The following is a 27,787-nucleotide window of genomic DNA, read 5'->3' as shown; positions in this document are numbered from 1 at the left end:
ATGCTTGGGTGGACTTACCTGCAGCAGACCATGCTGCTTACTTGCCTGCCAGTTGAGCCTCTGATCCTCTTCTGTTTGGAACTACTTTTCCTGTTGGGTGGGGCAGGAGCCACTCCCTAGATTCAGAACACTGGAACTCTTCTGGAAAGCAGGAACTCTTTTCTTACCTAGGCGTGGCTGTGGAAGGAGACATCTAAGCACTACAGGAGGCTATTTAAACCACACCCGATGGATGAATCTTGCTTTGCGTTATTCTGCATCCTCTGCAGCAGAACGCTCATCGTGTCTTCTGCATCTGATCCTGGGCCTAAGGAAAAAGGCTTACCATCCTGAATCCAGTCTTCAGCAACACCTATAAAGACAAGAAAGAACAGGTTAGCATTACGGTCTTCAGTGACAGCTCTTCACTTACCTGGTCCATCGGCTGTCACCAACGCCTCGCGCTGCATTCCGGCATCTGAAAGACAAAGGCTTACCAACTCTTCGCACGCTCCGGAGGCCTTCGGCGCTGCATCCCGCATCTGAAAGACAAAACAAGGTGCGTTTAAAGACATTGGGGAACTTTAATACTCACGTGCCATTACTCCTTTCCACATCTAACCCAGTGGGTATTCGGGCACCCTGCAGCCGCTCCGAACTTGTACCTGCAAAATAAAAAGACAGTTAGAGCGCATCGTGAAGCAGGCAACAAGCGCTTACTTACGTGCTTCCAGGCGCTTCTATTCATCACACGGACTCCATCTTCAACTCACTTGAGCCCGTCATCCGCCATCGCCGGAACCCTGCAAAACAAGAAACATCATTACTAAAGACTTTAAAGACATTAGAATTACTCGAAACTTACCGTTCGTGCAGTAAACGACGGACAGCAGTCCTCTGAAGTCAAGAGGCCTGCTCCCCTTATCCAGTGAAGAAACTGGTTACAGCACCCTGCCCCGAGGCAGATGGAGAGCACGGCGTTCACTTACCTAAGGTGAGAGCGTTAACCTTTGGGGTTCTACAGGAGAAGAGAAAGGGAAGAAGAGAGAGACATTCAATAACCCAGTTCCTTAATCCCATATTTTCTATCTGCAGACATCTTACCCTTCGGGTCAAACATACAGTGCACAGAGGTCCAGCCCAAAGAGCCAGCCGTGTGTTACACATCACCTTTGAAGATACGGTATACGCCCAGTCCAGACCGGCGCCTCTACGGGAATCAGGTGAGCGTTACACTCCCCGCCCCCCCTCCTCCGCCCTTCTTGTTACTGCACTTGCATGATCCGAATGACACAAGGCCTAGTAGGACAGTTTTTGTTTTTCTTCATCTCTGCCCCCCCCTCCAACATTGCCTTGTTAAACCTTGAAATACCATTTGCTGTATAGTTGCATTCTAAATACCCAATAAATAAAATAAACAAACCTTCAGAATGCTTAATTTAATTTGCCTATTCATCACAAGCACAGGTTCGCCATTGGCAGTTCTCATTATCAGTTTCGGGTTCTGCCATTCAGACTCGCCTCCTCCACAAGTGTTTTCACCAAGTCGATGGCGGTAGCGGCAGCAAGTCTCAGGAGGTGGGTGGGGGGGATTTATATCTACCGCTACCTGGACGATTCAGACTGGGCTTCTCCCTCAATTTCAAGAAGTCTCAAACAAAAGCTTAATTTCATTGGAGCGAGCCTGTATGCTTCCTCAGGGAAAACCTTTCCACCTGAGGCGAGGGCTCAACACATTCATCAGATGGTCGACAAGTTCCAGAATGTCCAACATCTTCCAGCCTTCGATTTATTTATTTTTTGAAGTTGCTCGGCCTCATTGCATCCTGCATTTTCCTGGTGCCAGAGGTTCGTCCGAGAATGAGGTCTCTCCAATGGGCCGTCGGGTCGCTGTAGTCTGTTCTCCAGCAAAATGACAGACCTACTTTAGGTCCCCAGCAAGGTCACGTAAGATCTCCTGTGGTGGGCCTTTGAGGAGAACGTGTTGAAGGGGGAACCCTTTTGGCATCCATGGCGGAAGATGACGATAGTTACGGACTCCTCCCTCAGGGTTTAAGAGCCCACGCCAACGATCAAGACACTGGTCTCCATCGGAGGTCAAACTACACATAAACCTTTTTGGAGCTGAGGGCACGTAGACAAGCCCTGATGGCCTTTCAGCCCTCCGTACCGGGATGAATGTTCTGATAATGACAGACAAAACATTGGCCATGTAATACCTCAACAAGAGAGGTGGTTTAGGGCCACTACCGCTGTGCAGCGAGGCAATGGTTTTGGGCACTGCAGGAAGGAATCTCGCTCACAGCTGTTCACCTTGCCGGAGAAGAGAACACAGCGGTGGATGCACTGCGTGGGTAGAGCAGTCTCCCACGAGTGGGACGTGGCTCAGCAAGTCCTTATAGAGATCTTTGCCCTTTGGGGAACCCATCAAGTGGATTTGTTTGCATCCAGTGTCAACAGGAACGGCAACCTGTTCTACTCCAGGGGATTTCCTCAGAAAGCAGCTCTGGGGGACTTGTTCATAGTTGACTGGGAGTTTCCACTTTATGCGTTTTCTGCAGTCCCCGCCATTCCTCATTTCATCAGGAAGTTGAAGAAGTTTGGGAAAACCATGATCCTGAATGCTCCGGGTTGGGCCAGGAGGACGTGGTACCAGGACCTTCTGGACATGGCCATCTGCCCTACAATGCGTCTTCTACTAAAGAGCGGACCTACACCCGCAAGAGGAAGGTTGAATTCTTCACCCAGAGATCAGGACTCTCAACCTTCACGCCCGGTTTCTGAGAGTTTGAGGGACAAAGATTGGGACCTCTTGGAAGATGTAATGGAAGTGTTGCTTTCGGCTAGTAGACCAGCAACAAATTTTCTATACCACAGCCATTGGAATACTTTTTGCAGCTGGTGCGGTGCAGAGCTAAGAATGTAGATCCTTTTATTCGCGACACACGGGTGGCGTTGTCTTTTTGCTTCATTTGGCCAACCAGGCGTTCCAGATTGGCACTGTAAAAGGATACCTGGCAGCGCTATCCATTTTTAAGAGCTCACCAGAGCAGGAATCCTATTTGAAGATCCCTATCTTAATCCTATTTGTGAAAGGACTCACTAATGTGTTCACTCCAGTTCCTTTCATTATACCAGTTTGGGACTTGAACCTTTTACTAAAATACTTCATGTGTTCTCTTTTTGAGCCGCTGCATTCATGTCCTCAAAGAATGTGAACTCTCAAAATGGTTTTCCTGATGGCCATCACATTGGCACATAGTCAGTAAACTAAAGGCTTTTTCATGCAAGCCACCTTTTACCCCCTTTTTCAAGGAGAAGGTTGTTTTGAGAGTTCCTCCCACCGTTTTTACCTAAAGTAGTTTCAGAATTTCATCTGGCTCAAAAAAATGTCCTTCCTACTTTTTATCCTTCACCTCATCCTTCTAAGGAGGAGGAAAGACTTCATCATCTTGACCCTAAGAGAGCGCTGAGTTTTTACGTCTCTCGGATGGCAAACCTTAGACAAGACGACCAATTGTTTGTTGGTTACACAGGTCACAAACTAGGACTGGCTGTGACCAAGCAAAAGTTGTCCCGCTGGATTATACTTTGCATTTCAGAATGTTATAATTTAGCCGGTAAAGATGTTCCTGTGGGCCTGTGGGTGCATTATACTAGGGGTGTGGTCACTTCATTGGCTTTACAGACAGGGGTACAAGACATCTGTGCTGCTGCCGCCGCCACTTGGTCCTCTCTGCATACATTTTCAGAACCTTACTGCCTGGACTCTGTGACGGGACAGCAGGCATGATTTGGGAAGGCTGTACCTCACAGCATTTATGACCAGTAAAACTCGTACTCCGGTCTCCAAAACATACTGCATTGTGAGTTTTTCAAAGAGGAGGAATACGTGGGAGGTCACAATCCATTTGAAGAACAAATTACTGTTCCTCCCACGTATTCCTCATCGCCCCTCCCATCCTACCACTCAGTAGAATTTCTGTGTTTTACACCTTCCTCTCTTTACTCGCTTGTCATTTTGTCCTCACGGATGTCTGTGCTCTGAAGAGAGGAACACTAGAACTAACGGGTGCGGTCTGTGCTTTATGTACTGTCGGTAATGTCATGCTTCAGAGTGAACGGAGGCCTTTGAGGGACAGAGTTGACCGCGCACAGCGCCCTCTACAGAGAACCGTTTTCCGTGGCAGTTGACGCTAGAAGGCGATTATCAAAGATGAGGAATATGTGGAAGGAACATCCAGTCGAAAGAACATTACTAAGGGTAAGTAATTTGCTGTTCTCATGGGGTCCAGAGTTTTTTTGTTACTGTGTTTTTATAACTTGCGCTGCTGCCATTTGCATTAATAGTAATAACTGTAGCCTACGTTGCTCTTCAAAGCGGCATCTGCATTTTGAAGTTACGTCTGTGGCCGTTCCCCACTCTCCTAACTGATACTCTAAAAACTGCTTAAGAAATGTAACCGCCTTAAATTGATACATGTTGCTCCTATGTTAGAAGACAATCTACGTATTATAAATACTGAATCACTGTTCTCTACAATCCCTTGCAACATTACTGCAATAAGTTGGTCTGTTTCATCTTTAGTCCAAATGTTAAGTTGTTTTTAAATCATTGTATTGGTGCTGAAATTGTCTTTATGTGTAGAAACATATTTCTTGGAACAATGAGCAATATTAGGAGATACACACTGAATGAGTAGAAGGTTGGCTATTTTGGGATTTTTGCTGAATTTAAAAATGTTCTTAATACATGAAGTGATATTGATTAAAATTACTTTTGTTTTGTGTTCTGTTGCATGAAAATTGTCTGCAACATGTTGCAAATCATTAAAGGATTTTGACGAATTTGTTATTTATGGGATATTATCTTGTTACTGTTCCACCCTGGCCCCTGCAAAGATGCAGCTTTGTTCTTGTAATGTAATCCTTCAACAATAACACATGACCGTTCTCGAATAAAGAAAATGTATTACCGGCAACCAGGAGGTCATTAAGGGTCACCGCACGTCTGTTTTGGTGAACTTTTGCAGGAATGAAGATGTGGTACCCCTTCATATTGGAAGCAGAAACCAGAAGAGTAGATGCATACATGCGTTAGGAAATAAGGTAGTCACCAGTGAGACTGATAGCATAAGAATTACATTACAAGCTTTTCAGGTATGACTAGTGAGAGAATGGATGATTAAGAGCCCCTATTAAAACTGCTTCCAGAAGGAGCTGGAACACAGGCACAGGGAATTCTTCAAAAAACAGCATCACTTCTAACAGACTCCTTAAATTAAACTTGAACACAACAAACTGCAGACAGGTAACAGCAAAAATAATCTTATGCTTTGCTCAGGGTATCCAGTTTCAAACCAGACACATAGGCCGGAATCATTGCCCTGCCTTTTGATGGAGGAAATTGATTTAGTCAACAAGTGGATACATCCCTTGAGCTTGCAAAATAACAAGTCACTACAAGAGCCATTGGAGCAATAGAGTGCTGAACACTGGAATTTGGAACCACATTTTCGTCTAAGCTGTGACATGCAGGGTTCGAAATTGAAGGGAGCAATACCTCGTTGGATAGTTTAGATCACCTAGAATCAAAAGGTAGAGGCCCACGAAGTGAGTATCCCAACAAACGGTGGTTGTTTCTTAACAGTAGCTTCCCACAGTGCGCCAGTCCGCGATGGATAACATTTAAACCCCACAGGCAGGAAAGTATTGCTCCAGACAAATGGGAACAAGAAACTTTCAAAAAGACTGTTGCATTATGTTTGTACGGAATACAGGCCACAGAGCACCCAGACAGGACAGGACAAAAGAAAGAACATCTACCTCTGTTAGAGGTAGATGCACTTCTACAAATAGGCACAATAGAGGAAGTGCCTAGAAAGGAAGAGGATCACTGCATCTATACCACATTGGCCCTTTATTCCCAAAGAACGACACTAAGGCCATTGTTGGATCTCCGGTCCTACAACAGATAGATCAAATGACAAAAAAATCTGCATGCCAGCACTCCAAGAAGAGATGCCACTCCTAATGGAGAGACCAACTACAGGGCCATGCTGGACAGAACAATGTCCATTTTCATATGTCTGTGCATCCTAAGCATCATAAATATAGATTCATTTTGAAATATTATCGGCACTGATTGTTCAGTCACAGCGAGGTGATCAAGCGACAATACAGGGCTCTTATATTCATGTTCAAACGGGTTTATTTTACAAACCTAAAGAGACGAAGGATCCCTATCTATCCCTTTTTATGCCCTTGGGCTCTGCTCTTGGCATTTAAGTGAAAGTTACTTGGTCTGTGAGGGTTTCAAGTGTCCCTTACAACCTTTTGTGTCATGGCTGAGCAGTAGTTGTCATTACCTGGTCAGAGCTTCATCTTCCATGTGGTATTTTCCATCTCTCCTGGCTCGAGGGGTCCTAGGTTCATTGATCTGCTTTTCTCTGAAGCTGCATCAGGCCTCGTGGGCCTGGCAAATAATGGGCCACAGGTACCACAGTGCCTTTGGCAGACTACCACAGTTTTCATAAACACTGCAGTGGAAGTCATTCTGTCGCGTAGACCCGTATTGGCCTGGAGTCTCATCGGTTTCCTTGATTCCCTACTGCTGTGTCCCCCTGTAAGGAACCTGCAACAGTAAAGACAAACACAAGTGTCTTGTCAAAATAAAAAGGGCCTATATTAAAAAAACCTATTGCCAATCCTTACACTAAATACAAAAAGAAGTGTGGGTTATTGTTCATAAGAAAGAAGGAAGTGTTCACAAATAATAAGTCAGGATGCGTTAGTTGGGGTCTCTCTTCCCCATGCTTTCAGAAAGGGACAAGGTAGGATTTTGGAGCACAGCACATGCTCAAGCTTTCCTAGCACGAGCCAACAGTTCCGCTCTCAGCAATTGGGGCCTTCGGTGGTTAAGTCTCTTTTCTACAAAAAGTCTCTTGCCGCCGTGGACCTGATGTACAGGGGATTTTACAAGACCCCTGTATGACCATTTTGACACCCTTCTCGCCATTCCCAAGGCCTTCTGCTAATGGTAGTTTCATCAATCGGGTAATCACCTAGAGTCTCCTGAGTGAGCACCCACATGGTGCCGGACTCCTCTGTTGCTTTTTGATATCAACAGTTTTTTGTATTTTCAGTTCAATTAGCCATTTGCTACTGTTCGTTCAACACAGTTAGGTTTCTTAGCGACTCTCCCCTCGACTCAATGGCTGTGATGAACTGCTTGGCTTTCTTTCTCGTTGGAGTCAAGGTTGGTACCAAGGAGACGAGCAGCTCTTCTCGGCTTGGTTATCAGCGGAGCAGGTTCTCGTCTACTGTTGACATCTGCTGCAACACACGCTGGCTATTGTTCATGGGCTTACGATTCCTTCTATAGAGGTTTCACGGGCCTTGTTCGGAAAGGGCACGGTTGCTGCTCTCCTTGTCACCCTCTCGGTTCGCGCTAACTTTCTCCTCCTCTTGAAACGTCGTGCTAAGTTAGCTCTTTCATTGTACAGTCTGCCTTGCTCGTATTGCGCTCTTGTGCTCCACCTTTTATCCCTGTGTGGAAGGGAAGGGCAGTCTGGTGTGTGCGGTTCTGGTCAATTGTCTGACTTTGCCTGAACATGGTGTTGGGACATGTCAGGTAAATGGCTTGAGTGTTAGTCCATCGTCCTTCGTGATATGCGAAGTGTTCGCGTTAGAAAAGGGGGGGGTAGTGTGCTTGGGCATCCTATGTGGTAGGCTGGGGAAAAGGTGTTATAAGAAGTGGGATACTTTGTCTCACCCATCGGTGTCCCACTTCTACTCCCCGAGGGCCACCCATCCAGATGATCCTCCCTCACTGGTCCACCCCCAGGAACTGGATCCTTTAGCGATGGCCATGTCCTAGCCACCTGGATGATAAACCCCTAGAGACTAGCCAGGGAGACACCTTCAGGTTTCTCACACCCATCTTATCTGTGAATGACCGAATAACTCATTAATGCCTGTTAAGGTGGATTTTCAGAATCAGTCCTATGGACAGATTCTGAGAAGCAGTTTGTTTCTGGTGAACAGGCAAAGGCACAAATGTCTAGCCAAACTAAGGTCTTGTGACTGAGCAGTAAGGCCTAGACTTAGGAGAGTTTTAAAGTGAATGGTTAGGTTTGAGCACACACAGCACGCTCTTGTTAATACAAGTTAGGCATAATGTACAAAAATACAGTTAAAATCATTTAGGCCTTGGAGAACTCGTAGCAATTAAAAATCACTGGTAAGCAAATCACTAAACATACACTACAAATATATACACATTCAAGTTTGAGGTTCTCATGCTACAGATCACTAACACTGCATTTAAACACAGTAAGGGAGAGTGCGCCAAAGCCAGTAATTTAAAGAAGAAAAGGAGAGGTGGGTGCACTAAAAGTTATGATGGAAGTGCGCCTGCCTCTCTTTGTATCTTAATCAGAGGCGCCTACCTCCTCGGACAGCCCTTTCACTCAACAGAGCAGCTATGTGAAAGGGTTGCCTGTGAGGGTTGGCTCCTCCTGTTTAAGAAACATAAGCATAGGCAAGCGCACCATCATACCTTTTGGTGCACCTATCTCGCCTTTTTTTTTTCTTCTTAATCTTAAGCGACACCCTAAGAACAGACTACTGCAGGCAGCCCTTTCACTATGACTGAGTGACAGGACTGCAGAAGGGAGTTGGCGCTTCCAAGGCTATTTGGGGCAATCTAGCAGAGCCCCGGCTCAAACTAACTTTTCGCCCACTCAAAGCCTGGGGTTTATTAAAGCATTCAATTGCAGAGTTTTGTTTTTTTTAATTATAAATACATTTTTATTGCCATTTCAAATTTTACATCACAAACTGTAACCCACCACCCCTTAACCCCAACAATTCACCAGCCCACCCCCACACTCACCCCCCACCTGCATTTCACAAAAATAGTTCAATGTTATTAACAATACCACTTTGCTGCGTAACCCTAATTCAGCCTATCAACAATGCCCAACAGGCGCAGTCTTTGAGGACAGTGCTGGTTATTAAAGTCTTTGTTTAAAAAGTTTAGCACAATGTTCCAATCTTCGGTAAACAATGGGAGATCCCCCTGTAAGGAATGTGTCATCAACTCTAAAGATAAAAAGTTCCATACTTTAGAAAACCATTCAGAAATTTGAGGTGGATTGCTTCGCTTCCAATTCTGAGCGATTGCAAGTAGAGCTGCTAATTGCAATATCACAAAAGCTTTCTGAGCAGCTTTCGACCGTTGTTTAAAGTCTTCGTCCAACATAACCAGCAAGCGAGAACACAATGAGAGGTTTATGGCTAGAAAATATTTCACACAAATATGAATTCACCTCTCCCCAGTATTTACCCAGGCATCTCATTCATGTGTTCCCAATTCCCAACATGGTCACATTCCCTCCAGCACTTAGCTGATGTGGTGTGTTTCATTCTAGCGAGGCGGGCTGGAGTGTAATGCCATTGCACCATGCGTTTAAGCCAGAATTCTTTGACTTGAATCGATCTAGTGAGTTTGGCAATTACTCTCCAATGTGTCTCCCAACCCTGCTCCGTGACTTCTTCCCCTAATGTGGTCTGTCAATGTGCGTTATAGCTAATTTTCGTTTTTTGTGTCCCTTCCCCCAGTATTTTGTGTAGATTAGAGAAAAGGGCCTTGTTCCCTGGATTTGATAGCACAAAGTGCTCAAAGGATGTTAATTCCCTGGTGGACGCAGCCTTAATCTGGGGAGCCAGAATCCAATGTCTCACCTGGAATATTTTTCATACATCCCCAGCTCCAGCTTGCATTGTGGAAATGGTTTTACTGTTTCCCTGAAAACATCTCTCAATTTCTCACACCCTGCCACCTTCCTTTGTCTAAAAGCATTTGGGCCAAGGCTCTGGTAAATTGGGGGTTACAAAAATAAAGGCTTGAGAGGGGAGGGCAAAGTTGTTAAACCATGTATTTTTCACTGCATAATCCCATGTATTTGCCACTGTGTGCATAATTTCGCTCAGATGAATATTGGCTGGATGATTGGGTTTCGGTATCCACAGTACATCCTTTAGTCTGGGTACCCCACAGCCTTGTCCATCTGTACCCAGCGCTTCTCGGTTGAACCCACTGACTATTCCTTTATCACTCTGATTTGCGCAGCATGATATGCCAGGAAATTAGGAAGACCCAACCCTCCTTTTTCTGGTGGCAGCATTAGTGTGGCTACACGCCATGGTTTATTTTACCAAACAAAGATGGAGATTGCCCTCTGTAGTTTACAGAAAAGGGATAAAGGTACTTTGATAGGTAGCGCTTGAAATAAAGTGCTCTAGGGAGAATGACCATCTTTAGAGTTAATTCTGCCAAGCCATGAGATTGTGAGTGGAGCCCATTTTTTGAGCTGCGATTCCAAGTCCTTTAGTAGGGGGGATAATTAGCTATATATACATCTTTAAGGGATGGGGTGATTCCTACCCCTAGCAATGTAATGCCCTCTTTAACCCATCCTAAGCGTGTCCATGCCTGCAGGTCCGAAGCTTCTGCAGGAGATGATCGATTCAGAGTCTCCGATTTGTGAAAGTTTATTTTCAGTCCTGCCACCGCCTCCGCCCCAACGTCTCGAATGTATGCGTGGCCTCCCGTATCATGCTTGTTGGTTCTTTTGCAATAAGTAGCATGTCATTGGCGTTAGCCATTATTTTATGTTGAACTCTGCCAAACATAACACCTGCTATTCCATCAGTTTGTCTAATTCTGGTCAGTAGGGGTTCCAAATGTAATGTATATAACATGGGTGAGAGAGGGCACCCCTGTTTGGTACCGCATTAAGGGAGATTAAGGATGATAAATGTCAGTTTATTGACAATCTTTCAGAGGGGTTTTGATAGTTTGCCTTTATCCATTTTATATAATTTGGTCCGAACCCCATTTTCTCTAAAGTCAAAAAGGAAACGACCATTCTACATGATCAAAAGCCTTTTCGGCATCTATAGAAACAAGGACTGTGTGGATTTTTTTTTTTCTCCACCTTCTCTATAATGTGGCAAACTCTACATATATTATCATATGTTGGCCTTGATTTGATAAAAACCCGTTTGGTCCGTGTCTATTAGTGCTGGTATCAGATCTACAATCTGATTAGCCAAAACCTTGGTAAAAACAATGTGTGTCTTGGTTAATGAGTGCAATGGGGTGTTAGGACCCACAGGTTCTTGGGTCTTTACCTGGTTTAGGGAACATTTTCACTTCTTCCATAGTGGGTGAAATTCGTTCCATGTGCTAAAAAGAATTGAATAACTTAGTTAAGACGGGAGCTAAGATGTTACCATATGTTTTGTAAAACTTGGCCGCAAAACCATCTGGACCAGGTGACTTGTGATGGGAGCTCACGTATAACCTGTAGAACCTCTTCCATGCTGAAAGGCTTTTCTAAAATATGAGTATCCGCTATCGTGAGTTTGGGGAATTCAATCGACTCCAGATATTGTGTGTTGTATATTGAGATCCGGCATATCAGATTTATATAAATTGGAGTAAAATGTATGCAATTGTTTAAGGATTCTGATATTTTCAGAGGTAGTCTCTCCTGAGGGCAGTTTGATTTGTTGTATAATCCTAGAAGCAGCCCTTTATCATAGCTTGTATTCCAGAAGGCGATCCATTTGCTTAGCTTTTATGTTATACTTCTGTTTGAGTAATAAGAGGGCTTTTTCAACTTTCTTTGGTAAACAGAGATTCAGCCTACCGGATGCTGCTCTGAATGCTTTCTGCATTCTAGGGCCAGTATCGGTTTCTATTTTTTTTGCATTATATGGGATATTTCCACGTCTAGTTCTATTTCAAAGGCTATAAACTGTTTGATTTTTAGATTCTGCGGCTATGATTCCCCTAGTAGTAGCCTTGAACGCATAGTCTATACGGGAGAATGACATATGAATAAAAAGAATATCCTTTCTCCTCCCCCTTCAGGGTGCGCCAAATATCTACTAAGGATAGTTCTGCAAATATGCATTGCAGCCCACTCGAGGGGTAGGGTGCGGCCCTGTGTTACCTTGCTTCTATCCCATGCCAGGTCCCAAGTCAAATTACAATCCCCCAATATTAGTAAGTCTCCGTCCATATATTGCGCCAGTTGGCCCATGACATTTTTCAAACATCCATCTTGGCTGGAATTGGGGGTACATAGTGTTGCTACAGTTAGTTTGATGGAGGATATCTTAAGGACCGCAAAACCAGATCTGCCCTCCTTGTGTGTTTTGGTGCAGATTATTTGAGAGCCACATCCCTCCTTGACTGCTATCAGCACACCTGCAGTTTTGCCTGTAATATTGTAAGGTAATGACGTAAGGAATGACGTAAGCAGAGTTTGCTTCTGTCTGCTTTGCATATATGGGTTTCTTGGAGCGCAACCAAGTCCGGTTGGTGCCGTCTCAAGAATGACTCCACCTTTCTTCATTTTTGTTGAGGGTTAAGACCCCTTATGTTCCATGTTGGACACTTTTTTTGGTTATGTCTAAATATGACAGAGGGCTGAAGGTTGTTGGTGCATTATGGATATTATATTTTAAAAGGTATCATACTTTTACACTGCAGGTGAGATCCCCCCTCAACTAAATACCCACTCCCCGACAGCCCTCAACATAACTGCCATCAAGTGTGTACTTCTCCCTCCCTCTGAAACATCCCCAAAGAGTTCCCAGGCCTGATTCACAGTACCTAACCTTTCCTGGGTTAAACTCACCCGGCTGTGATCCACTTTTATACTCGGGAATACATGCGGGAAGTCCTAGCACCCCCAACTGCTACTAAAAAGCAGATAGATTCCAAAAGGAAAATGTCAAGCTCGGTCTTGCTGCTTGTCAAAGATCTGAAGGTCCATGATTATTTCATCTGGAAAAATTGCACAATATAGTCCAGCCATGTGTTGCAGTTAAGATGATTTGGGGATCGGGCCTCTCAGTCGTGAGCGCCAGTCCTTTTTTTTTGCTGGTCCCTGCGATTCTTTTTTGATTGTGTGCTAAGCTGCCAGTCCCCGGCCCTGGATTTTGTACCTTTTGTTGCAATGTTAAATTGGGCGCTTTCCAATGTCCCGCTTTTGGAGGCATCTTCCATTTGTAACTGGGACAGACCTGCCTCCCTCGTCGTTATTCTTTGTTGCCTGCCATCTAGGGTAAGTTATAGCCTGAAAGGAAAAAGTCCATCTGTGTCTTATGTCCCGGGTTTGATGAACTCACACAACTTCCTGTAAGTCTCTGTTTTTGGACGGTTATCTGCGAAAGATCCTGATACAGTTGGATTTATATTCCATTTTATGGGATCGTTGCAGAGGCCCTCGTCTCCTTAAGTTTGAATTGTTTTTTTGCTTTTATGGATATAATGCGCAGGCTGCCAAAACATCACAGGGACGGGAGCCAGGTTCTGTTCTTTTCAGTCCGTCCCTGTGAACCCTGTCTGACAGAATATCAATAGGTACTTCACCAGCTAAAAGATGTGCAAATATCTGAACTGTAGCATCTCTTCATTCTGAATCCGAGATCGTTTCCGGAAGGTTCCTTATTCTAATCTTGGATCGACGTGATCTGTTTTCGAAGTCCTCATATTGGAGTTGTAAGTTATGTGCTACATCTGTTTGTTTGCAGTCAAAATCTAAAGTTTGAATGGCTTGTTCATTTAAGTCAACACGTTCAGCCATGGATGTTATTTCCTTACTGACCTGCCGACATGTCTGGCAGTGTTCGTTGCTGTGTTGGTGAAGAGAGGTGCCTTGGCATTGCTATGCACCCAGGGAGAGTTTTACTGCTTGACCAAGGGTTTTCCAGCGGTTTTTGTAATTTTTGCTGAGGCAGGGGTTGCCCAGCTAGACCAAGTTTATTTCCACCACCCAACATACATACACCTGGGTTAAAGTCTTGAAGAGATTCCAGGTGCAGGCACGCTGCTAGCTCGGGCCCGGGAGCTTTTGTCTCTGACCATAATGTCAGAGAAAGTGTATGCAGATAGGCCCAAGGTCTGCTGTATAGCCCTCTTGCAGTCTGGATTGCTTCAATAGTGTGCCTCATTCTCGAATGTGCGCCAGCACGCTGGTTCTCTGTATCAAGTTGTGCAATTCTATATGGATACAGGACGAGGCCTTGGTGTTAGGGGCCACAGTGAAGGAGTGACCTATTGGTAAAAGGCTAGGTTAATCCCATGTTAAGAGATCAGATTGTTATTAGTCACAAGTCGCGGTATAGATTGTGGCTATTTGCTGGAGATAGATTCCTTATGGAGCTTCTGTGGGTGTGTGAACCGCGGCACGTGCTGCATATGGATCAACTCTGCTAATTCCAAGCAGGAGCCACCATGGAGGCGATTTACAGCTCTAAGATTCCCTTTATGTCAATTACGGATCGATAGTGGGGCCATCTACCATTTCAGGTGGCAAGCTATGATTTCCAGCCCCCCGTTAAATATTGGGTGCGGGCTGCTGCGCTCACCTACCGCTGTATAGTCCTGACAATTCTTAATGTAGTTTTCAGGCTGGAGCCCCTGGGGCGAAGGCTCCTTTGTTGCGGTAGCTATTTGCACGCGTCCGAACACCCCACTGTGCCCTGTATGTTTGTTGAACATTATAGACGCAGAGCTGGCACAGTGAATAGTTCAAGTTGCAGGCGTCCCTCACCCTTGACAGCAGGGGCGTTGCAAGGGGGGCAGGGGCTAAGGCGGCTATAGCCCCTGATCCTTTGGTTGTAGCCCCGGAAAGAATCTCAGGAGCTACAGCCAAAAGACTAGCTAGCCCCCAGTCCCAACAGTTCCAACATCAGCATAGCCCCGGGTCTTTTCCAGACCTAGCAACTCCCCTGCTTGACAGTGTCCCTTTTCGTTAGCGGAGCACAGCCTCTGTTTTAGTAATGAAGGATAACATAGCTTGCATGCTCTCCGGGCCTCACCTAAATGTCTGTGGTTTATCAAGCCGGTATGTATGTGCAGAGATCTACACACACAGGCATGGTCAATCCTTGATGCTGGGTTATCCGGCTGTCGTTGCAGGCTTTTGTGTTGCTGTGGTGGGGTGGGGGGGGGCATATCTGGGAACCCCAGATGTGATTTCTCACCGGCTGGGGAGTGAATTTGTTGATTTCCAGTTGGAAATTTCAAATGGAAGACAGTCCTCCGAAACGTCTTCCTTACTCGGTGGCCATTTTGGAATCAACTACAGTGTTTAAGGGCTATAAACATTACAATGGATTTGTTGATTTGATCTAACAAAGTTTGTGGCTGCGGATGTTCTCTATTGAAAGTGAAGAGACTGAATAGTTCTGAGAAATGATTGCCCCTGAGAGAGTAATTGTATCAATACTGGGTACCCTTCAGAGGTCTGCACCTATATTTTGATTTACATACTAAAAGCATATTTTCAGTCAAAGGCTCTTTTCCAAAACTGATGTACTACCCAACTGTTTTTGCATAAACATCATAAGCAGACCATTCAAGCCAATGTCTTCCTGTTTGCTTCTTTTGTCTTGGAGAACTCACAGGCTATATTATATGGAAGCCTTCCTTGTGTTTGAAATGGACAAAGAGGTTGTTTGTACAGTACATTCATTTATCCCTTGGTTGCCTTTTAATTTCCATTTCTGCCTGAAATTGTACTTACACTGGAATGTTATCTTGAGAGGACTAAGCATTTCGCAGCTACTTATTATCCTATGAGTTATTTATGGTGGTCTTGCTCTTGACAGGAAGGCAGCTAAACCAACAGTAGTTAGATGAATGGTTCCCAAAAACAAGCAAAGCCTCTTTTGAGCACCAAGTTCTGCACAAGCTGTTGGCTTGATCCTGGTGGCTATATGCCTCAGCCCCCATCCAGAGCTTTTGTGGGTTGGAGAATAGTTCTTGGTGATTCCAGTATTCTTAGTCCTTGCCCTTCTTTCTTCACAGCACACACCTATCCGTCCTCTCATGCAGATGCCATGCTGCAATCTTACTGGTATTACCTATACTAACTATGATACTGGATGTGGTGGTTGCAGTGCTATCATATGGGAGTGGGGCAGCACCGTTGAGGGCCACTACACCTGGAGAGCCTGTGGCAAAATCTGTTAGTCTTCTAAATGCTTTCTTGGTCTTGTCAGTCAATTCGCTGTTAGTTGTAAAGAAGGGGGAAGAAGGGCAAAATATCCGTATCCCCATGACAGTCATTTTCAGAGTTTCAACATGGCTCACCCCAATGCAACAAATGTTTAGATCGTCTTGCATATGCAATCTTGCCACGCTGCCATCCTCGTAAGTGTTCTCCAACACCAGTCTCCAGGTGGCTAGATCACTATGCTTCTCTTTTGATGACCAAAGGACTATAGCAAAGTCACAATCCACTCTACAGCAAAGATTTTGATCTACTATGGCATTCAGTATGTAAGCAGCGGTGCCCCATCACAGAGGCAAGTGCAGAAATCTAGCACACTCCTCCAGCCTACGATTTACAGATCTTTTCACATCTGAAGCAAGGTGGATGTCTCCATTTCTTTTCTTGTCAATCTGCCAGCCCTATGCTAGTATGTTGGTATTTTGTCATTCTCCCATCGTGATATATGACAAGGTAAGAGGAGAATACCTTTCAATAAGGAGGGAAGGAGTAGACCTTCTTGTGTGAGGGAGGAGTATAGTGGCACGTAGAAATCATCAAGATTTGATTATGGGTATGGAAAAGGGTTCTTGAGTGGTGAGTTAAATTATTCGTACATCCGTTTTAGTTAAATTATTCGTACATCCGTTTTAGCCAAATTGAAACTAATTTGGATGTCTCTTAATTTACTTTAAATGTCTTTTTTTGAATCGGTTACCATTTGCTTGCTCCTTTATCTTCAGGGTTCTTTTTACTGGAGAAGTTATTTTATGGATTGTTATATATTGTACATATCCAAGCTCCTGCCACTCTTCCCTCCTCCACTCTAACCCCTTGACCACCACCGACTGGAGTACCATGACCCTGTATCCCTCCTTGGAAAACTTTCAAAGGTGGTAATCGGCTTCACTTAGCTACTTGTACTCGTTCTGCTGTCAAACACCCCTGATATGTCTCCGCCTTGAAGACTGACCTTGACATCCTTGTCCTTACTGAGACGTGGATCAGTGCCAGCTCTGTCACTGCTCTTGACATTCTCCTTCCTGAGGGCTACAGACTCCTCTCCAAACCCAGGCCCAACCGGCCCGTAGGCAGAGTGGCCCCGATTTTCCCTGAGTGGGTCTCTGCCTCTATCATACCTTCTCAATCATACACCTCTTTTGAATACCTTGTCTGTAGGCTTGGGGTTTCTCCTACTCACCCGAGCTACCATATTCAGGCCCCCTGGCCTTATCCCTCTCTTCCTCTCTGAATGAACCGATCCCGCCTGCGCCCTCATGACCTCTACTTCCAAACCCCTCCTCCTCCTCAGTGACTTCAACATCCACCTCGACTCTCATGAATCAACCACTTCACGGCTTCATGACCTCTGTGATGTCCTCTTACTATTCTTCCGTCGGGTCAACCCACTCTGGATGACTTTATCTCTGGCGACATCCGTATCTCTAACCCGGTCACCACCCCACTCTCCTGGTCTGAGCACTCTCTATTCTCACTTTGGGCCCCTCGGCCCTTTGATGGAGCCACCTACCACACTACCAGCCTCCTTTGCTGTCATTCAACCAATGAAGCAAGTGTCAGTCGCTGCAGTCATCTCCACCCACTCCTGCTTCTGACTCTCCCTCTGACTCTTTCCTTGCTAACCTTCCTCTCCATCTCTAACACCCTTGACATCTTTGCCCCCATCATGAAGATCTGTCTGAAGCCTGCCTGCCTCCAAGCGCAACGGATGTACGATTCTGATCTAGCTTTTCTGAGTTGCTGAACATAACTGACAGAACTCCGGTTCATCCTCTGAGAACTGGCCTGTCGCCTGCTCTAAAGGCAATATCGTCTCTCTATCTGCTCCAAGAAGATGGCCCAAATTAAATCCTGCATCTCTGGAGCCACTAACAATACGGCTGAACTTTTCAAAATCTGCAAGGAACTCCCCAATCCAACTGCAGTCTCCACTTACCTCCTTCCTTCCCAGGCTCTCTGCACTGCTTTGGCCTCCCATTTTACATCTAAAACTCAGGACATCCTATCATCACTCTCCATCACCCCCATCTATACTCCTGCTCCTTCTCTCCTTCTTTGCCTCCCTCCACCCCCCGCACTCTCCTGCCCATTGCACCTGATGAGGTCTCGAAAGTTGTCCTCTCTATGAAGGTCTCAACCAAACAGGTGCTCCCCTGCTCCTCTAGAACCATTAAGGACAACATCTCCTCTCTCGCCCTGGCTCTCGCGGACTTCTGTAACCACTCCTTCGCCACTTGCTCTTCCCTCTTTTCCCCCCAAGCACTCCCCTGTGCACCCTCTTCTAAAAAAGCCAGCTGGTGACCCATCCTGCCCAGCTAACTATCGTCCTATCTCCACTACCTGCTTCCTGGGTAAACTCTTGGAGAAGTTGGTCCTCCCCCAACTGATCATTCATACTTAACTTGTTGGTTGCCTTCATGACCATCGATCTGGATTCCAGGCCTCCAGAGGCACAGAAACTGCTCACCTGAATACCTGTGAAGACATGCTCGAAAATCTTGACTCTAACTCTCATGCTGTTCTCATTCTCTTCGATCTCTCCTCTGCCTTTGACACGGTGTGAAGGGTCTGAAGGGTTTATATACAAGGAGGACTCCAACAAAAACAGGTTGCAGCTCAGGCGAGATGAAAGGTTAAGGTTAAGTGGGCGGGACTTTCTGGAGTCATGGAGATCTACAGTGTTCAATATTATAAGCTCTGGACAGGTGCTTTCCTTTAGTGGGCTTTTTGTTTTGTTCATTGCTAGGAGACAGTTACAGGGGGAGAAGAAGAAAATGTCCATTACGAGTGGGCTTATTAATGAAGCTCCACTGTAACACACGAAGAGGGAGAAAACGTTGCGCCAAAGCAGGTGTTTGTTAAATATATAAAAGGAAAGAAACCGCCCGCTTCCCAGCCCCGATATCAGCTGTAAGGCGGAATCTGAGTCGCAAGCTGAGCGGAGGCTGAAGAGGCGGGGCCTGTCGACGTTAAGGAGAAGTGTACGCTGACTCGCCCACATCAGCTGTGAGTTTGGGACAGAAACACGAAACGAAGAGAACCTGAAGAGGCAGGGCCTGTCAGCGTTATAGAAGCATATGCTGGCACGACCAGCTCCGCTGTGAAATTGACGCCGGGCTACCAAGTGAAGGAAGCCTGAAGAGGAGGGGCCTGAGACTTTTATGAAAGAGAGACTCCGATGCCTTCGCTGCATTGAAAGTGAAACTGACATGCATCAGCACTGAAAGGGAGACGTAGGTAACAACGCTGAATTAGCTGGTGTCTCACAGGCCCTTTTTACTTCATAATAGAGTCACATGCTGTTTAAGTATTTTGTTGGTTACAAGTTTACGGAGAGATAACCAGAACTTGCATAAGAGATTGATGCAAACATTCTTATCCCTCGTATCAACATACTGTGTCTGCAAGGGGAATACTTTTAAAACGCTACTGTGATGAGAGCAATCTAAAATGGGAATTCACTACACAGAAGCCTTTATTCAATGAAAACCGGTTCAGAGTTCTGAAGGTGATACCTACGAGGTGAAAGGAGCCTGGTTGAAGCGTAGTTTCTACCTGCTGGAGGGAATTTACAAGAGTTGTGACTTTAAACATTAGACATAGATTTACAATACAAGAAGGAAGAGTTTTTTTCCCTAATTTTGAAACGGAAAGAAGTCCTGCAGATTTTGGAAGAAACCTCTTGCTGGCGTATCCTTTTCAAGAGAATTATAATTTTAAATAAAGTTGTGTTGAATTAGTTATTTTGCCTACGTGTGCTCTTATTCCCACAAAAAGTGTGACACACGCTCAACCACTCTATCCTCAAAAAGCGGCTCTGTAATACCCATGGCATCACGGACTGGAATGGCTGACCTCTTTCCTCACTAACTGCCCCTTCCAGCTGCAACTGGGCCCTTTCTCTTCCACCTCCTCACTCGCTACATGCCGCACCCCCCAGCGCTCTATGCTATCACCATGGCTCCTCAATGTATCTTGCCCACCTGATCCCCTCCTTCTCTCCTCATTTCCAGTGTTATGCTGATGACACACAGCTTTCCTTCAAACTTCACTCTACTACCTCCTCTTCCTCCTCTCATCCCCGATTGTCTGATAGTCATCCAGGCATGGTGTGTGGCCTACGATCAGTGCCAGTAAAACAGAGATCCTTCTCATTGGAGCACCTGCGCCCCGTTTCCCTCCTACCCTCTGGCCATCCTTCTTGTGCCCGCTACCCTCACCATCCTCTGAGGCCAAAAACCTTGGGGTTATCTTTGACTCTGCTCCTTTCCTTCACCCCTCACATCTTGGACCCTGCCAAGAGGGCCCACCTCCAGCTTGAGCTCCTTAGAGGCATTCTCCCTTTCCTCACCTTTCCCCAGAAGCTCAATATCTCCAGAGCTCTGGTCCTTTCTAGGCCTCACTACTGCAACAGCCTCTTCCTCAATCTCCCCCTTGCCTCCCTACGCCCCTTTTAGTTAATGGCTGCGAGGATCAAATTCAAGACCCTCTGCATCATCCACAAGGCCTTCTGGTGCTTGGGACCACACTATCTCCAACTTTCCCTCCCTAAATACTTCTGTGCTAGAGCCCACTGCTCCTCTAACTCAACTCTCTAATTGTCAAACGTTTCTCCAAGCAGAGAGTGGGGGGGCAGGTCTCCCTTTGTCTGGTGCCTCTCTTTTGAACAGCCTCTCTGCCCCTCTCGGACTCTAGCCGGGCCTCCTTAAGTTCCGGAAACTACTCAAAACTCTGCTTTTCTCTACCTCTTTCTCTTCCCTGCTAATCACTCCACTGCTGCTGGGACTGGCGGCCTGGTCCTTATGAATTTCATGGCTACAAGGCCCTCTACCCAGTCGACAATAGCACCTCCCCAACCCCCCCCTCCCCCGGGTTCCTCCCTACGGCCCCCGCAGCACTGCCCTTGAGGGCCTCCTGCCTGGCGGCTGTGTATCCCACCCTGGGATTCCTCTGCCCTAGCACTTAGATGGTGGCCTCCTCTTTGGCTTCCTTTGGCACTACCCCCCATCACCCCCTGCCTCCCACCTGCACTTGTCCTTACCCTGCTCTCCCCCCCCTCCCTATCTCCTGCACTCTCTTCACAGCACTTGCACGTCATTTACTGTATATTTGACACTGTTATTTACTCCCCTTGTTCCTGGCTCATTCTACCTTGTGGCGCCTGGAAACACCATTCTGTTGTAGACGTTTAACACGTGCTCAATTCAATAAATAAAATAATAATTTGACTTTGCTTTTTTGAATAATGTCAGTCAAATAGCACATGCAGTTCCTATGAAATAGACTGGATAATTTCAATCGCTCTACTATCGGTGGTAACGGCTTCCCGGTGAAAGCAGCTAAATTGTGGAACTCTACCCCACACAGTAAGAACTGACCTTCCCTACCTAAACTTCAGGACCAACTCTATCCTGTGGTTGAAAGCGAATGCTCACTAATGTAGTGCTAACTGAAATGACTGCCCATCAAACCTGTATATTTTGCCATTGTAAATATGTTGTATTATGATTCCTCTGTTTAACCTTTATACTTAAATATCTGTATGTAAATGTAATGCTGTGTAACTAAGCTTCGCATATTCTTGTATTTGCTGTGCACTGTTGCCCTAGGGTATGTTTGCGCATTATAAATAATAAACAAACAAACAAGGGGAAATGTACATTCTTTCCAAGTCAAAAACGAAAACAAGTGCTTATTGTGAAATGTTCTCAGGAATTCTGCTGTAGACTGCAACAGAAAAAGCAAATCTTTGCTACTGCATCACAGGCCCCTTAACTTCACTAATTCTAGTTCCTGATAATTGTCAATTTGTTGCTGTTTGAAAAGCAGCTTTCACTGATGACAATCTTGGTATATGCTAAGCTTTAAGTAGCATGATCGTGGTGGTTGTTTTTTTTCTGTAACCTGCATCAGTGGTAAAAATAAAACTTGTCTTGAAGTAACCTCAACACAGCACTAATAAATGGCATACGTTTTTCACAGGAAATGGGCAGACATGATGACCTCTGGTCCCTGTTTTACATGCTTGTGGAATTTGTGATCGGACAGCTGCCTTGGAGGAAAATTAAAGACAAGGTAAACCCATGGGGATTTTGATGGAGGGCTAATCTGATTTATTCAGGGGGGCGATAAACAAAGAGTTTATCCAAGCAATCTTTATTTATGATTTCATGTTTTCTCTTGAGTTGCTGCTTTTAGTGTGAATCCTTTATCAGTTGCAGTTTGGGGGGGATGGGGGGGGGGTCTGTCTATAACTTAAAGAAGGAAATTATCGGGAAGACTCCTCTTTGGGACTAGGTAGGTAATCCTGCTAAGCTGAACAACCTCAAGGGGACTGAGCAAGCGGGATCCTATTGGGGTGACACCTCACCCCCTTTAGAGGACAGAAGGTCTGTAGAAAGGAATATTGGTTTTCGTCCCTATTCCCATGTTCCCCCATACCTTTGATTGCTGCATGTGAGTTAAAATGTATGATGACTTGGGAATACCTGTAAGAATGGTTGCTATGGTTTTCTGAACATCGGAATGATAGAGCCATGGGAAGTCCCACCACCAAGGATAAAGAGCCTATCAACTTTCTAATGGGGAGAGAGACATTTGCAGAGCAGGAGACACGCAAATCCCTCCTCCTGTGTACCCAGAAGGGGAGAGCATATTCCAGGTGTGGTGGAGCTGGCCATAGCACAGCCTGCGGTATGCAGACAGCCCTGCCAGAGGAGGCGCTGGGAATGCCCGGCTGTGAGAAACCGAGCAGAGCACAAGCCACCCATGGAACTGGAACCGGTGACACGCAGAAAGCCGATGGAGGAAAGGTTCAAGCTCTGCCCGAAGCAAAGAACCAAGAAGATGCAGAGGAAATGTCAACGTCTGGGACGATCGTCCTGATTCTCCCAAGGGACACCACCATGAGACTAGAGGTATGCAGTTGAGCCGTGAGAAGGGAGGTGAAGGAAACCAGACCTGAAGACAAGATTAGGGGGGAGGACTCCAAGGCGAGGTACGAGAAGCAGTAACTCAAGGATGGGTGAACAAAACCATACACCGAGGGTTGGATTGCTTACTCCATGTTGCTTCCACCTACACCATATTTCAACAGGTGTAAAGTCGTAACCTATATGTGCCATTGTCTTGCTTTTGGTGATGAAAACTGAGCATAGGAATCCTGTCTGGGGTACCCTTGGATGACTAGGATTGGCAGCTGCCCTTCTACACCCAGTGTATCTAACTTTACGAGCACTGAACACCACTGATAACCTTGAAAAACGTTTGTAACTCCCCAAATATAGCCTAAATTAGGTTGCTTGTCTTTAATTTTTTTTAACACTTGGGGTGACGGACAGAAGGACCCCAATGTGGGGGGGGCAGAACCAGACCCCAATGCAGGGTGAAGGAAGCAAAACCCCAAGCTGGGGTGAATGAAATTATACCCCAATGCGAGGTGGGGGAATTTATACCCCAAGGGTGGTGTGAACGAAACCAAAACCCAAGGTGGCGTAAAACCCAAGAGGTGCCTCGAAGCCAAGAAAGCCCAGGACTTGATTGGTAAAAAGAAATACCAGGAACATCCTCATTACAGGTTGAAGGATATGGGCAAGATGGTATAAAGGAGAAAAGAGGACCAGAGGGATTTGGTTGCCCTTAATAGAACTGTGTCGAAGAAAGACAGAGTGAAAAGATATTCAGACTTAGACTGTGGACTGGCCGGGGGAAAGGAACCCTAACAAGAAAGACATACCAGGCTCTGGGTCGTAAACCACCCACCATTCATTTGAGAGGGCTAAGGGCCCAGTTGTGCCTTTTGTTGTATATTGTGTTTTGTTAATTGTAATGGGGACAGCACTCAGCTCAGGTTAGGATAGGATTCTGACTAACTTCTTTTGTAGAGACATCCTGATGAGCACCCTTTTGATATTTTCTTTATAGTAGGGCCAAGAATCTTTGACATAGGGACAGCTCAGGTTTGCGTTGGAAAAATAAATCTAAGTCCGTTCCAATGCCACCTTGTTAATCTCCCGATTCTGACCTACCACAAATGCTTACAATGTGTTAATCCACTACTGATGTAGGTTACTGTAAAGGTTTCACAAAAGCCTAATCAAATACTCACTTTGGAACCAGACTGTCCCATGAGGCTTAGACTAAAGAGATCCAGTGCTTGGAGTAAAGTACAATTAACATACATTTGAACTTGTCGAGCAATAGATGTTCCAGATAGTAGAGTCCAAAAATATCCTATTTAGCAACACACATGCCGAAGTCAAAATACCAGCGTGAGAGTAAAACCATATAAATACCCAGACAGCCAATGTTTGGTGTCAGAAATGGGAGACGCCACACTTTAAAATGTACAAAGTTTTAAACAGCAACACTGTTAACAGTTGCCCAAATTGGTGATACAAGATGTTACAACAGTATATCATAGGCCTTATGATGCTGTAAGGCCATGGCCTCATACATGGTCCAGGATGTGCACTGGGACAGTCTGCAGCTTTACATTCAGCCTAAACCCATTCCAAGCTCACACAAGGCTACTTTGTAAGCTCTGGCAAGAGCCCATCCAAAGGATGCCTACATATGACCCACCACCTACCACATCCCAGGAAGAAGACCACCAACAACACTGTGCAGCACAAAGACTGGGCTAAAGCAACATGACAAGTAATTTTGAGAATTCTAGTGCACAAAAAGCTGCCATCCGGTAAACAGAGGTGCACAGGTGTGGACCTAAAGACACCACTGCCAATCTGCCTGCACTTCACTTTCCATGGGAAAAATTCCCATAGTCCAAAAGGAACTGGAAAAAAAGATTTCCCTGCATGCACTGGCAGCCTTAAGGACTGACCAGTGATCCCTAAAATAGAGTTAAGCCACTCCTAAAAATCAAGTCAGAATCACAAAATAGCAGCTATTCCTGGATCTTTCTATTGAAGTGGAGTGAAAGTCTACAAAAATAATTTTCTTGCATAGTACTTGTGCGCCTAAAGACAATCAAACAGCACTTCTCTTTCTGAAAGCACTGAATAATAAACAAAGTGGGAAGACATTGGGCTAATGGCCAGGCGACACAGTCGAAAGAAGAACTTCATAGCAATAGTGCACATCTCTCCTAATACAACCTTGATATATAGTGGAATTGCCATGACCACTAATGGTCTACGAAGGAACATTCCTGATGAGGGGGAAATAAAGGATTCATATTTTAGCTTTTACTTTCAGTGTTTTCTCTTTTGTGAAAGAGTAAGAGGCGATGGAGACTAAAACACATGGCCAACATGCTGCGGAATAGCCTTTGCTTATCTCATATCTGGTTCTTTTATTTTCATTACCATAAGAAATTGTGAGGGGAAGGCTGTAAGTGCCTAAGCCTTGAGCATAAGCAAAACGAGGGGGACATTGATTTCCAAAGTGATATCCAAACAAGCAGTGACTTGGGGCATATAAGTAACAAAAGGTTCAGCACATTTGGGGGAATGTATTGTTAAAGAACAGTATGGAAATGCGAAATATTTGTCCACAAGGTTTATTTTCTTTTTAAATTGTGGAGCAATCACATCAAACATAATTGCCCCTTGGAGCTTGACAGCAAGCATTTGGAACAAAGGTTACAGTGCTCCCTGTGGCAGGTCAGAAGTAGTATGCAGACGCTTTGAAGGCTTTTCCGACAATGTGTTTTATTAAATAATAATGCGCATCTCTCCCTATAACTATCGGTTGTTCCCAACCTATATAATTAAGGTACTAATTAGTCGTCTGGAAATGTCCAAATCAGTAAGAAAATCCCTATCGGACCCTACCACTGTTCAAACAGACCAAGGCCAGGAGAACGGCTCCCTTCTCCTGGCTAAGCAGGGATCTGCTTTGCTTTTATGTTCCTTTTTAATATCTTAATTGCAAATCGTCTCTAGCCACCTTCTGTACCAGAGCTCGCAGTTTATGGATAAAGTATTGGGCTGTTCCCTGGTCTTGTGGGATTATATTCCCGGGGCTCCTTCGTAAAGTTTTTTGATCCGTTCATTCACATATTTGGATTGTTTACAACCTTGCATGATATCTTCCCTTGTTTGGGTCATACCCTCAGAATTGTTTTTGGTTTAGACTTCTCTTGGTCTTCTGTTTATCTGGCTCTTTTTTCATATTGCAGACTTTTATTTCTACTACTCTCCAATGAATCCCTCTTGTCCACGGATTTTAATCTTTTTTTTCTCAGGTTTTCATATGATGTTCCTTCTGCTTTGGTTCCAGTTCAAATGTATGAACTTCGGAGTTTGAGTTGCAACACATACACTGAGAAGATTTTCTCCACTTGTATAAGATTCCCTTTCGGCTTCCTGGTCCTCCTGTTCTTCCCATGACCTCTCTTCATGGGGCAACGTTTCGGGGCCTGCCGTCACGCTGGGCCTTTTCTCCTTCTTGGTTCTTTTTCTGTTTTCTCCATTGGCGAATCTCCACCCATTGCTTGCTTCGCTTTTGTGTTTCAATCCGTCGTTCCTCCTGGGAACCGGTGCCGTTGCGCATACATCTGCGCGTTCGTGTGGGACTAATTGATAGGACTCCCTGTCTACCACAAACTACTCATGGTCACGTCACCAACTGCTGTCTGGTCCCAGGAACCTCGGTTTCCTCGCAATTCAGTACGCTGTCTTCCCAGTGTCTGCTCCTCTAACTCGGAGTCCTTCTGAATTTCGCAGGATCTGCTGCTCTCGCTGGCTCGGCCTCCCGCCTCCGTTACGCTTCCTTGGGGCCTCCCCTGCTGCCATACAATTCACTCACTCTTCGCAGCATGTCCTCTCCTTAAAAGTCATCATCAAAGTGAAGTTGCAGTTTGTCCTTAAAGAGCCAGCTTCTTTTCTTGGACTTTCTTGATACATGTTAATGCTGTCTTTTGTCCAGTCTTGGGTTTTATTGCTGTTATGCATCTCATGCAGTTCCATGTATATCATCATGGGAGAGGAGTTGGGGAGTTTCTTAGAGGAACAGAAGTCCTTGCCCCCAAGGGGAAGTTTCTCCCTGTGAGGGTCCACTTGTCTCTACCCCTAGGGAGGGTATTGTGGAGTGGCTCACCTCCGTAGCCTCACAGGGGAAGGTGGGACTCCCCCTTGGGAAGAAGGAACAAATTCCCTCGATTTCGATTTGTCACATCCCCCAAAATGATCTGAGCAGGGCACAGATGCAGCAGAAGTTCAGTAGTGGTGTCAGGTGGGGCAAGGTACAGCAGCTAGCATATGACCGGTGACAGTGGGAGGTCGGAACAGACTTGTTATAAATGAGGCCTGAAAGTATGTTCAAGAATGTGTGGATATTAGCGTGAGGGCCAGAAAGTTGCAGGGGCAAAGCCCAGAATGGCAAATTGTCTGTCTTCCTGTCTTTTGTAGGTGTAATGGACACTGGTGTCTCCTGGGAAACCATTGAAACCTCTTCAGTTGGACAGAGATCACTTTGGTTTCTCAGCCCAGAGATCTGTCTGCCAGCAGTGTGCTGCACCTCCTGGAGCAGTTGGAATAGGTGGGCTTGGTGGCCCGCATATATGTTATTGCAGTTCTCGAGTGGAAAGTGCGGTCTACCTGTTGGCTAGAGATGATCCTTTTGAGTTGTTTTCAGTGCAAATGTTTTACTTTTGTATGGCTACAGTTCTGCTCTAGATATTGATCCTTATATCAGAATCCCATAGATAACTCATATTGGTTTGGATCAGCACTCTTTCCCTGAAG

The 27,787-nt window shown here is 45.4% G+C and overlaps 1 protein-coding gene across 5 annotated transcripts in view; it reads left to right on the top strand.

The window, feature by feature from the left end:
• Window positions 1-27,787, top strand: part of TTBK2 (tau tubulin kinase 2) — a 1,138,589-nt gene that overhangs the window by 565,758 nt on the left and 545,044 nt on the right. For all 5 annotated transcript variants that reach the window (XM_069638663.1, XM_069638662.1, XM_069638661.1 and 2 more), the window contains exon 9: window positions 22,062-22,154. In XM_069638663.1, coding sequence (XP_069494764.1) covers window positions 22,062-22,154 — 93 coding nt within the window. The remainder of the gene's footprint in view (window positions 1-22,061; window positions 22,155-27,787) is intronic.

Source organism: Ambystoma mexicanum, chromosome 14 (assembly GCF_040938575.1).
Source record: "Ambystoma mexicanum isolate Mex_15411 chromosome 14, UKY_AmexF1_1, whole genome shotgun sequence".
NCBI classification, from domain to species: Eukaryota; Metazoa; Chordata; class Amphibia; order Caudata; family Ambystomatidae; genus Ambystoma; species Ambystoma mexicanum.
The sequence above is the reverse complement of the archived record's forward strand: the minus strand, read 5'-3'. Positions and strand labels throughout refer to the sequence as shown.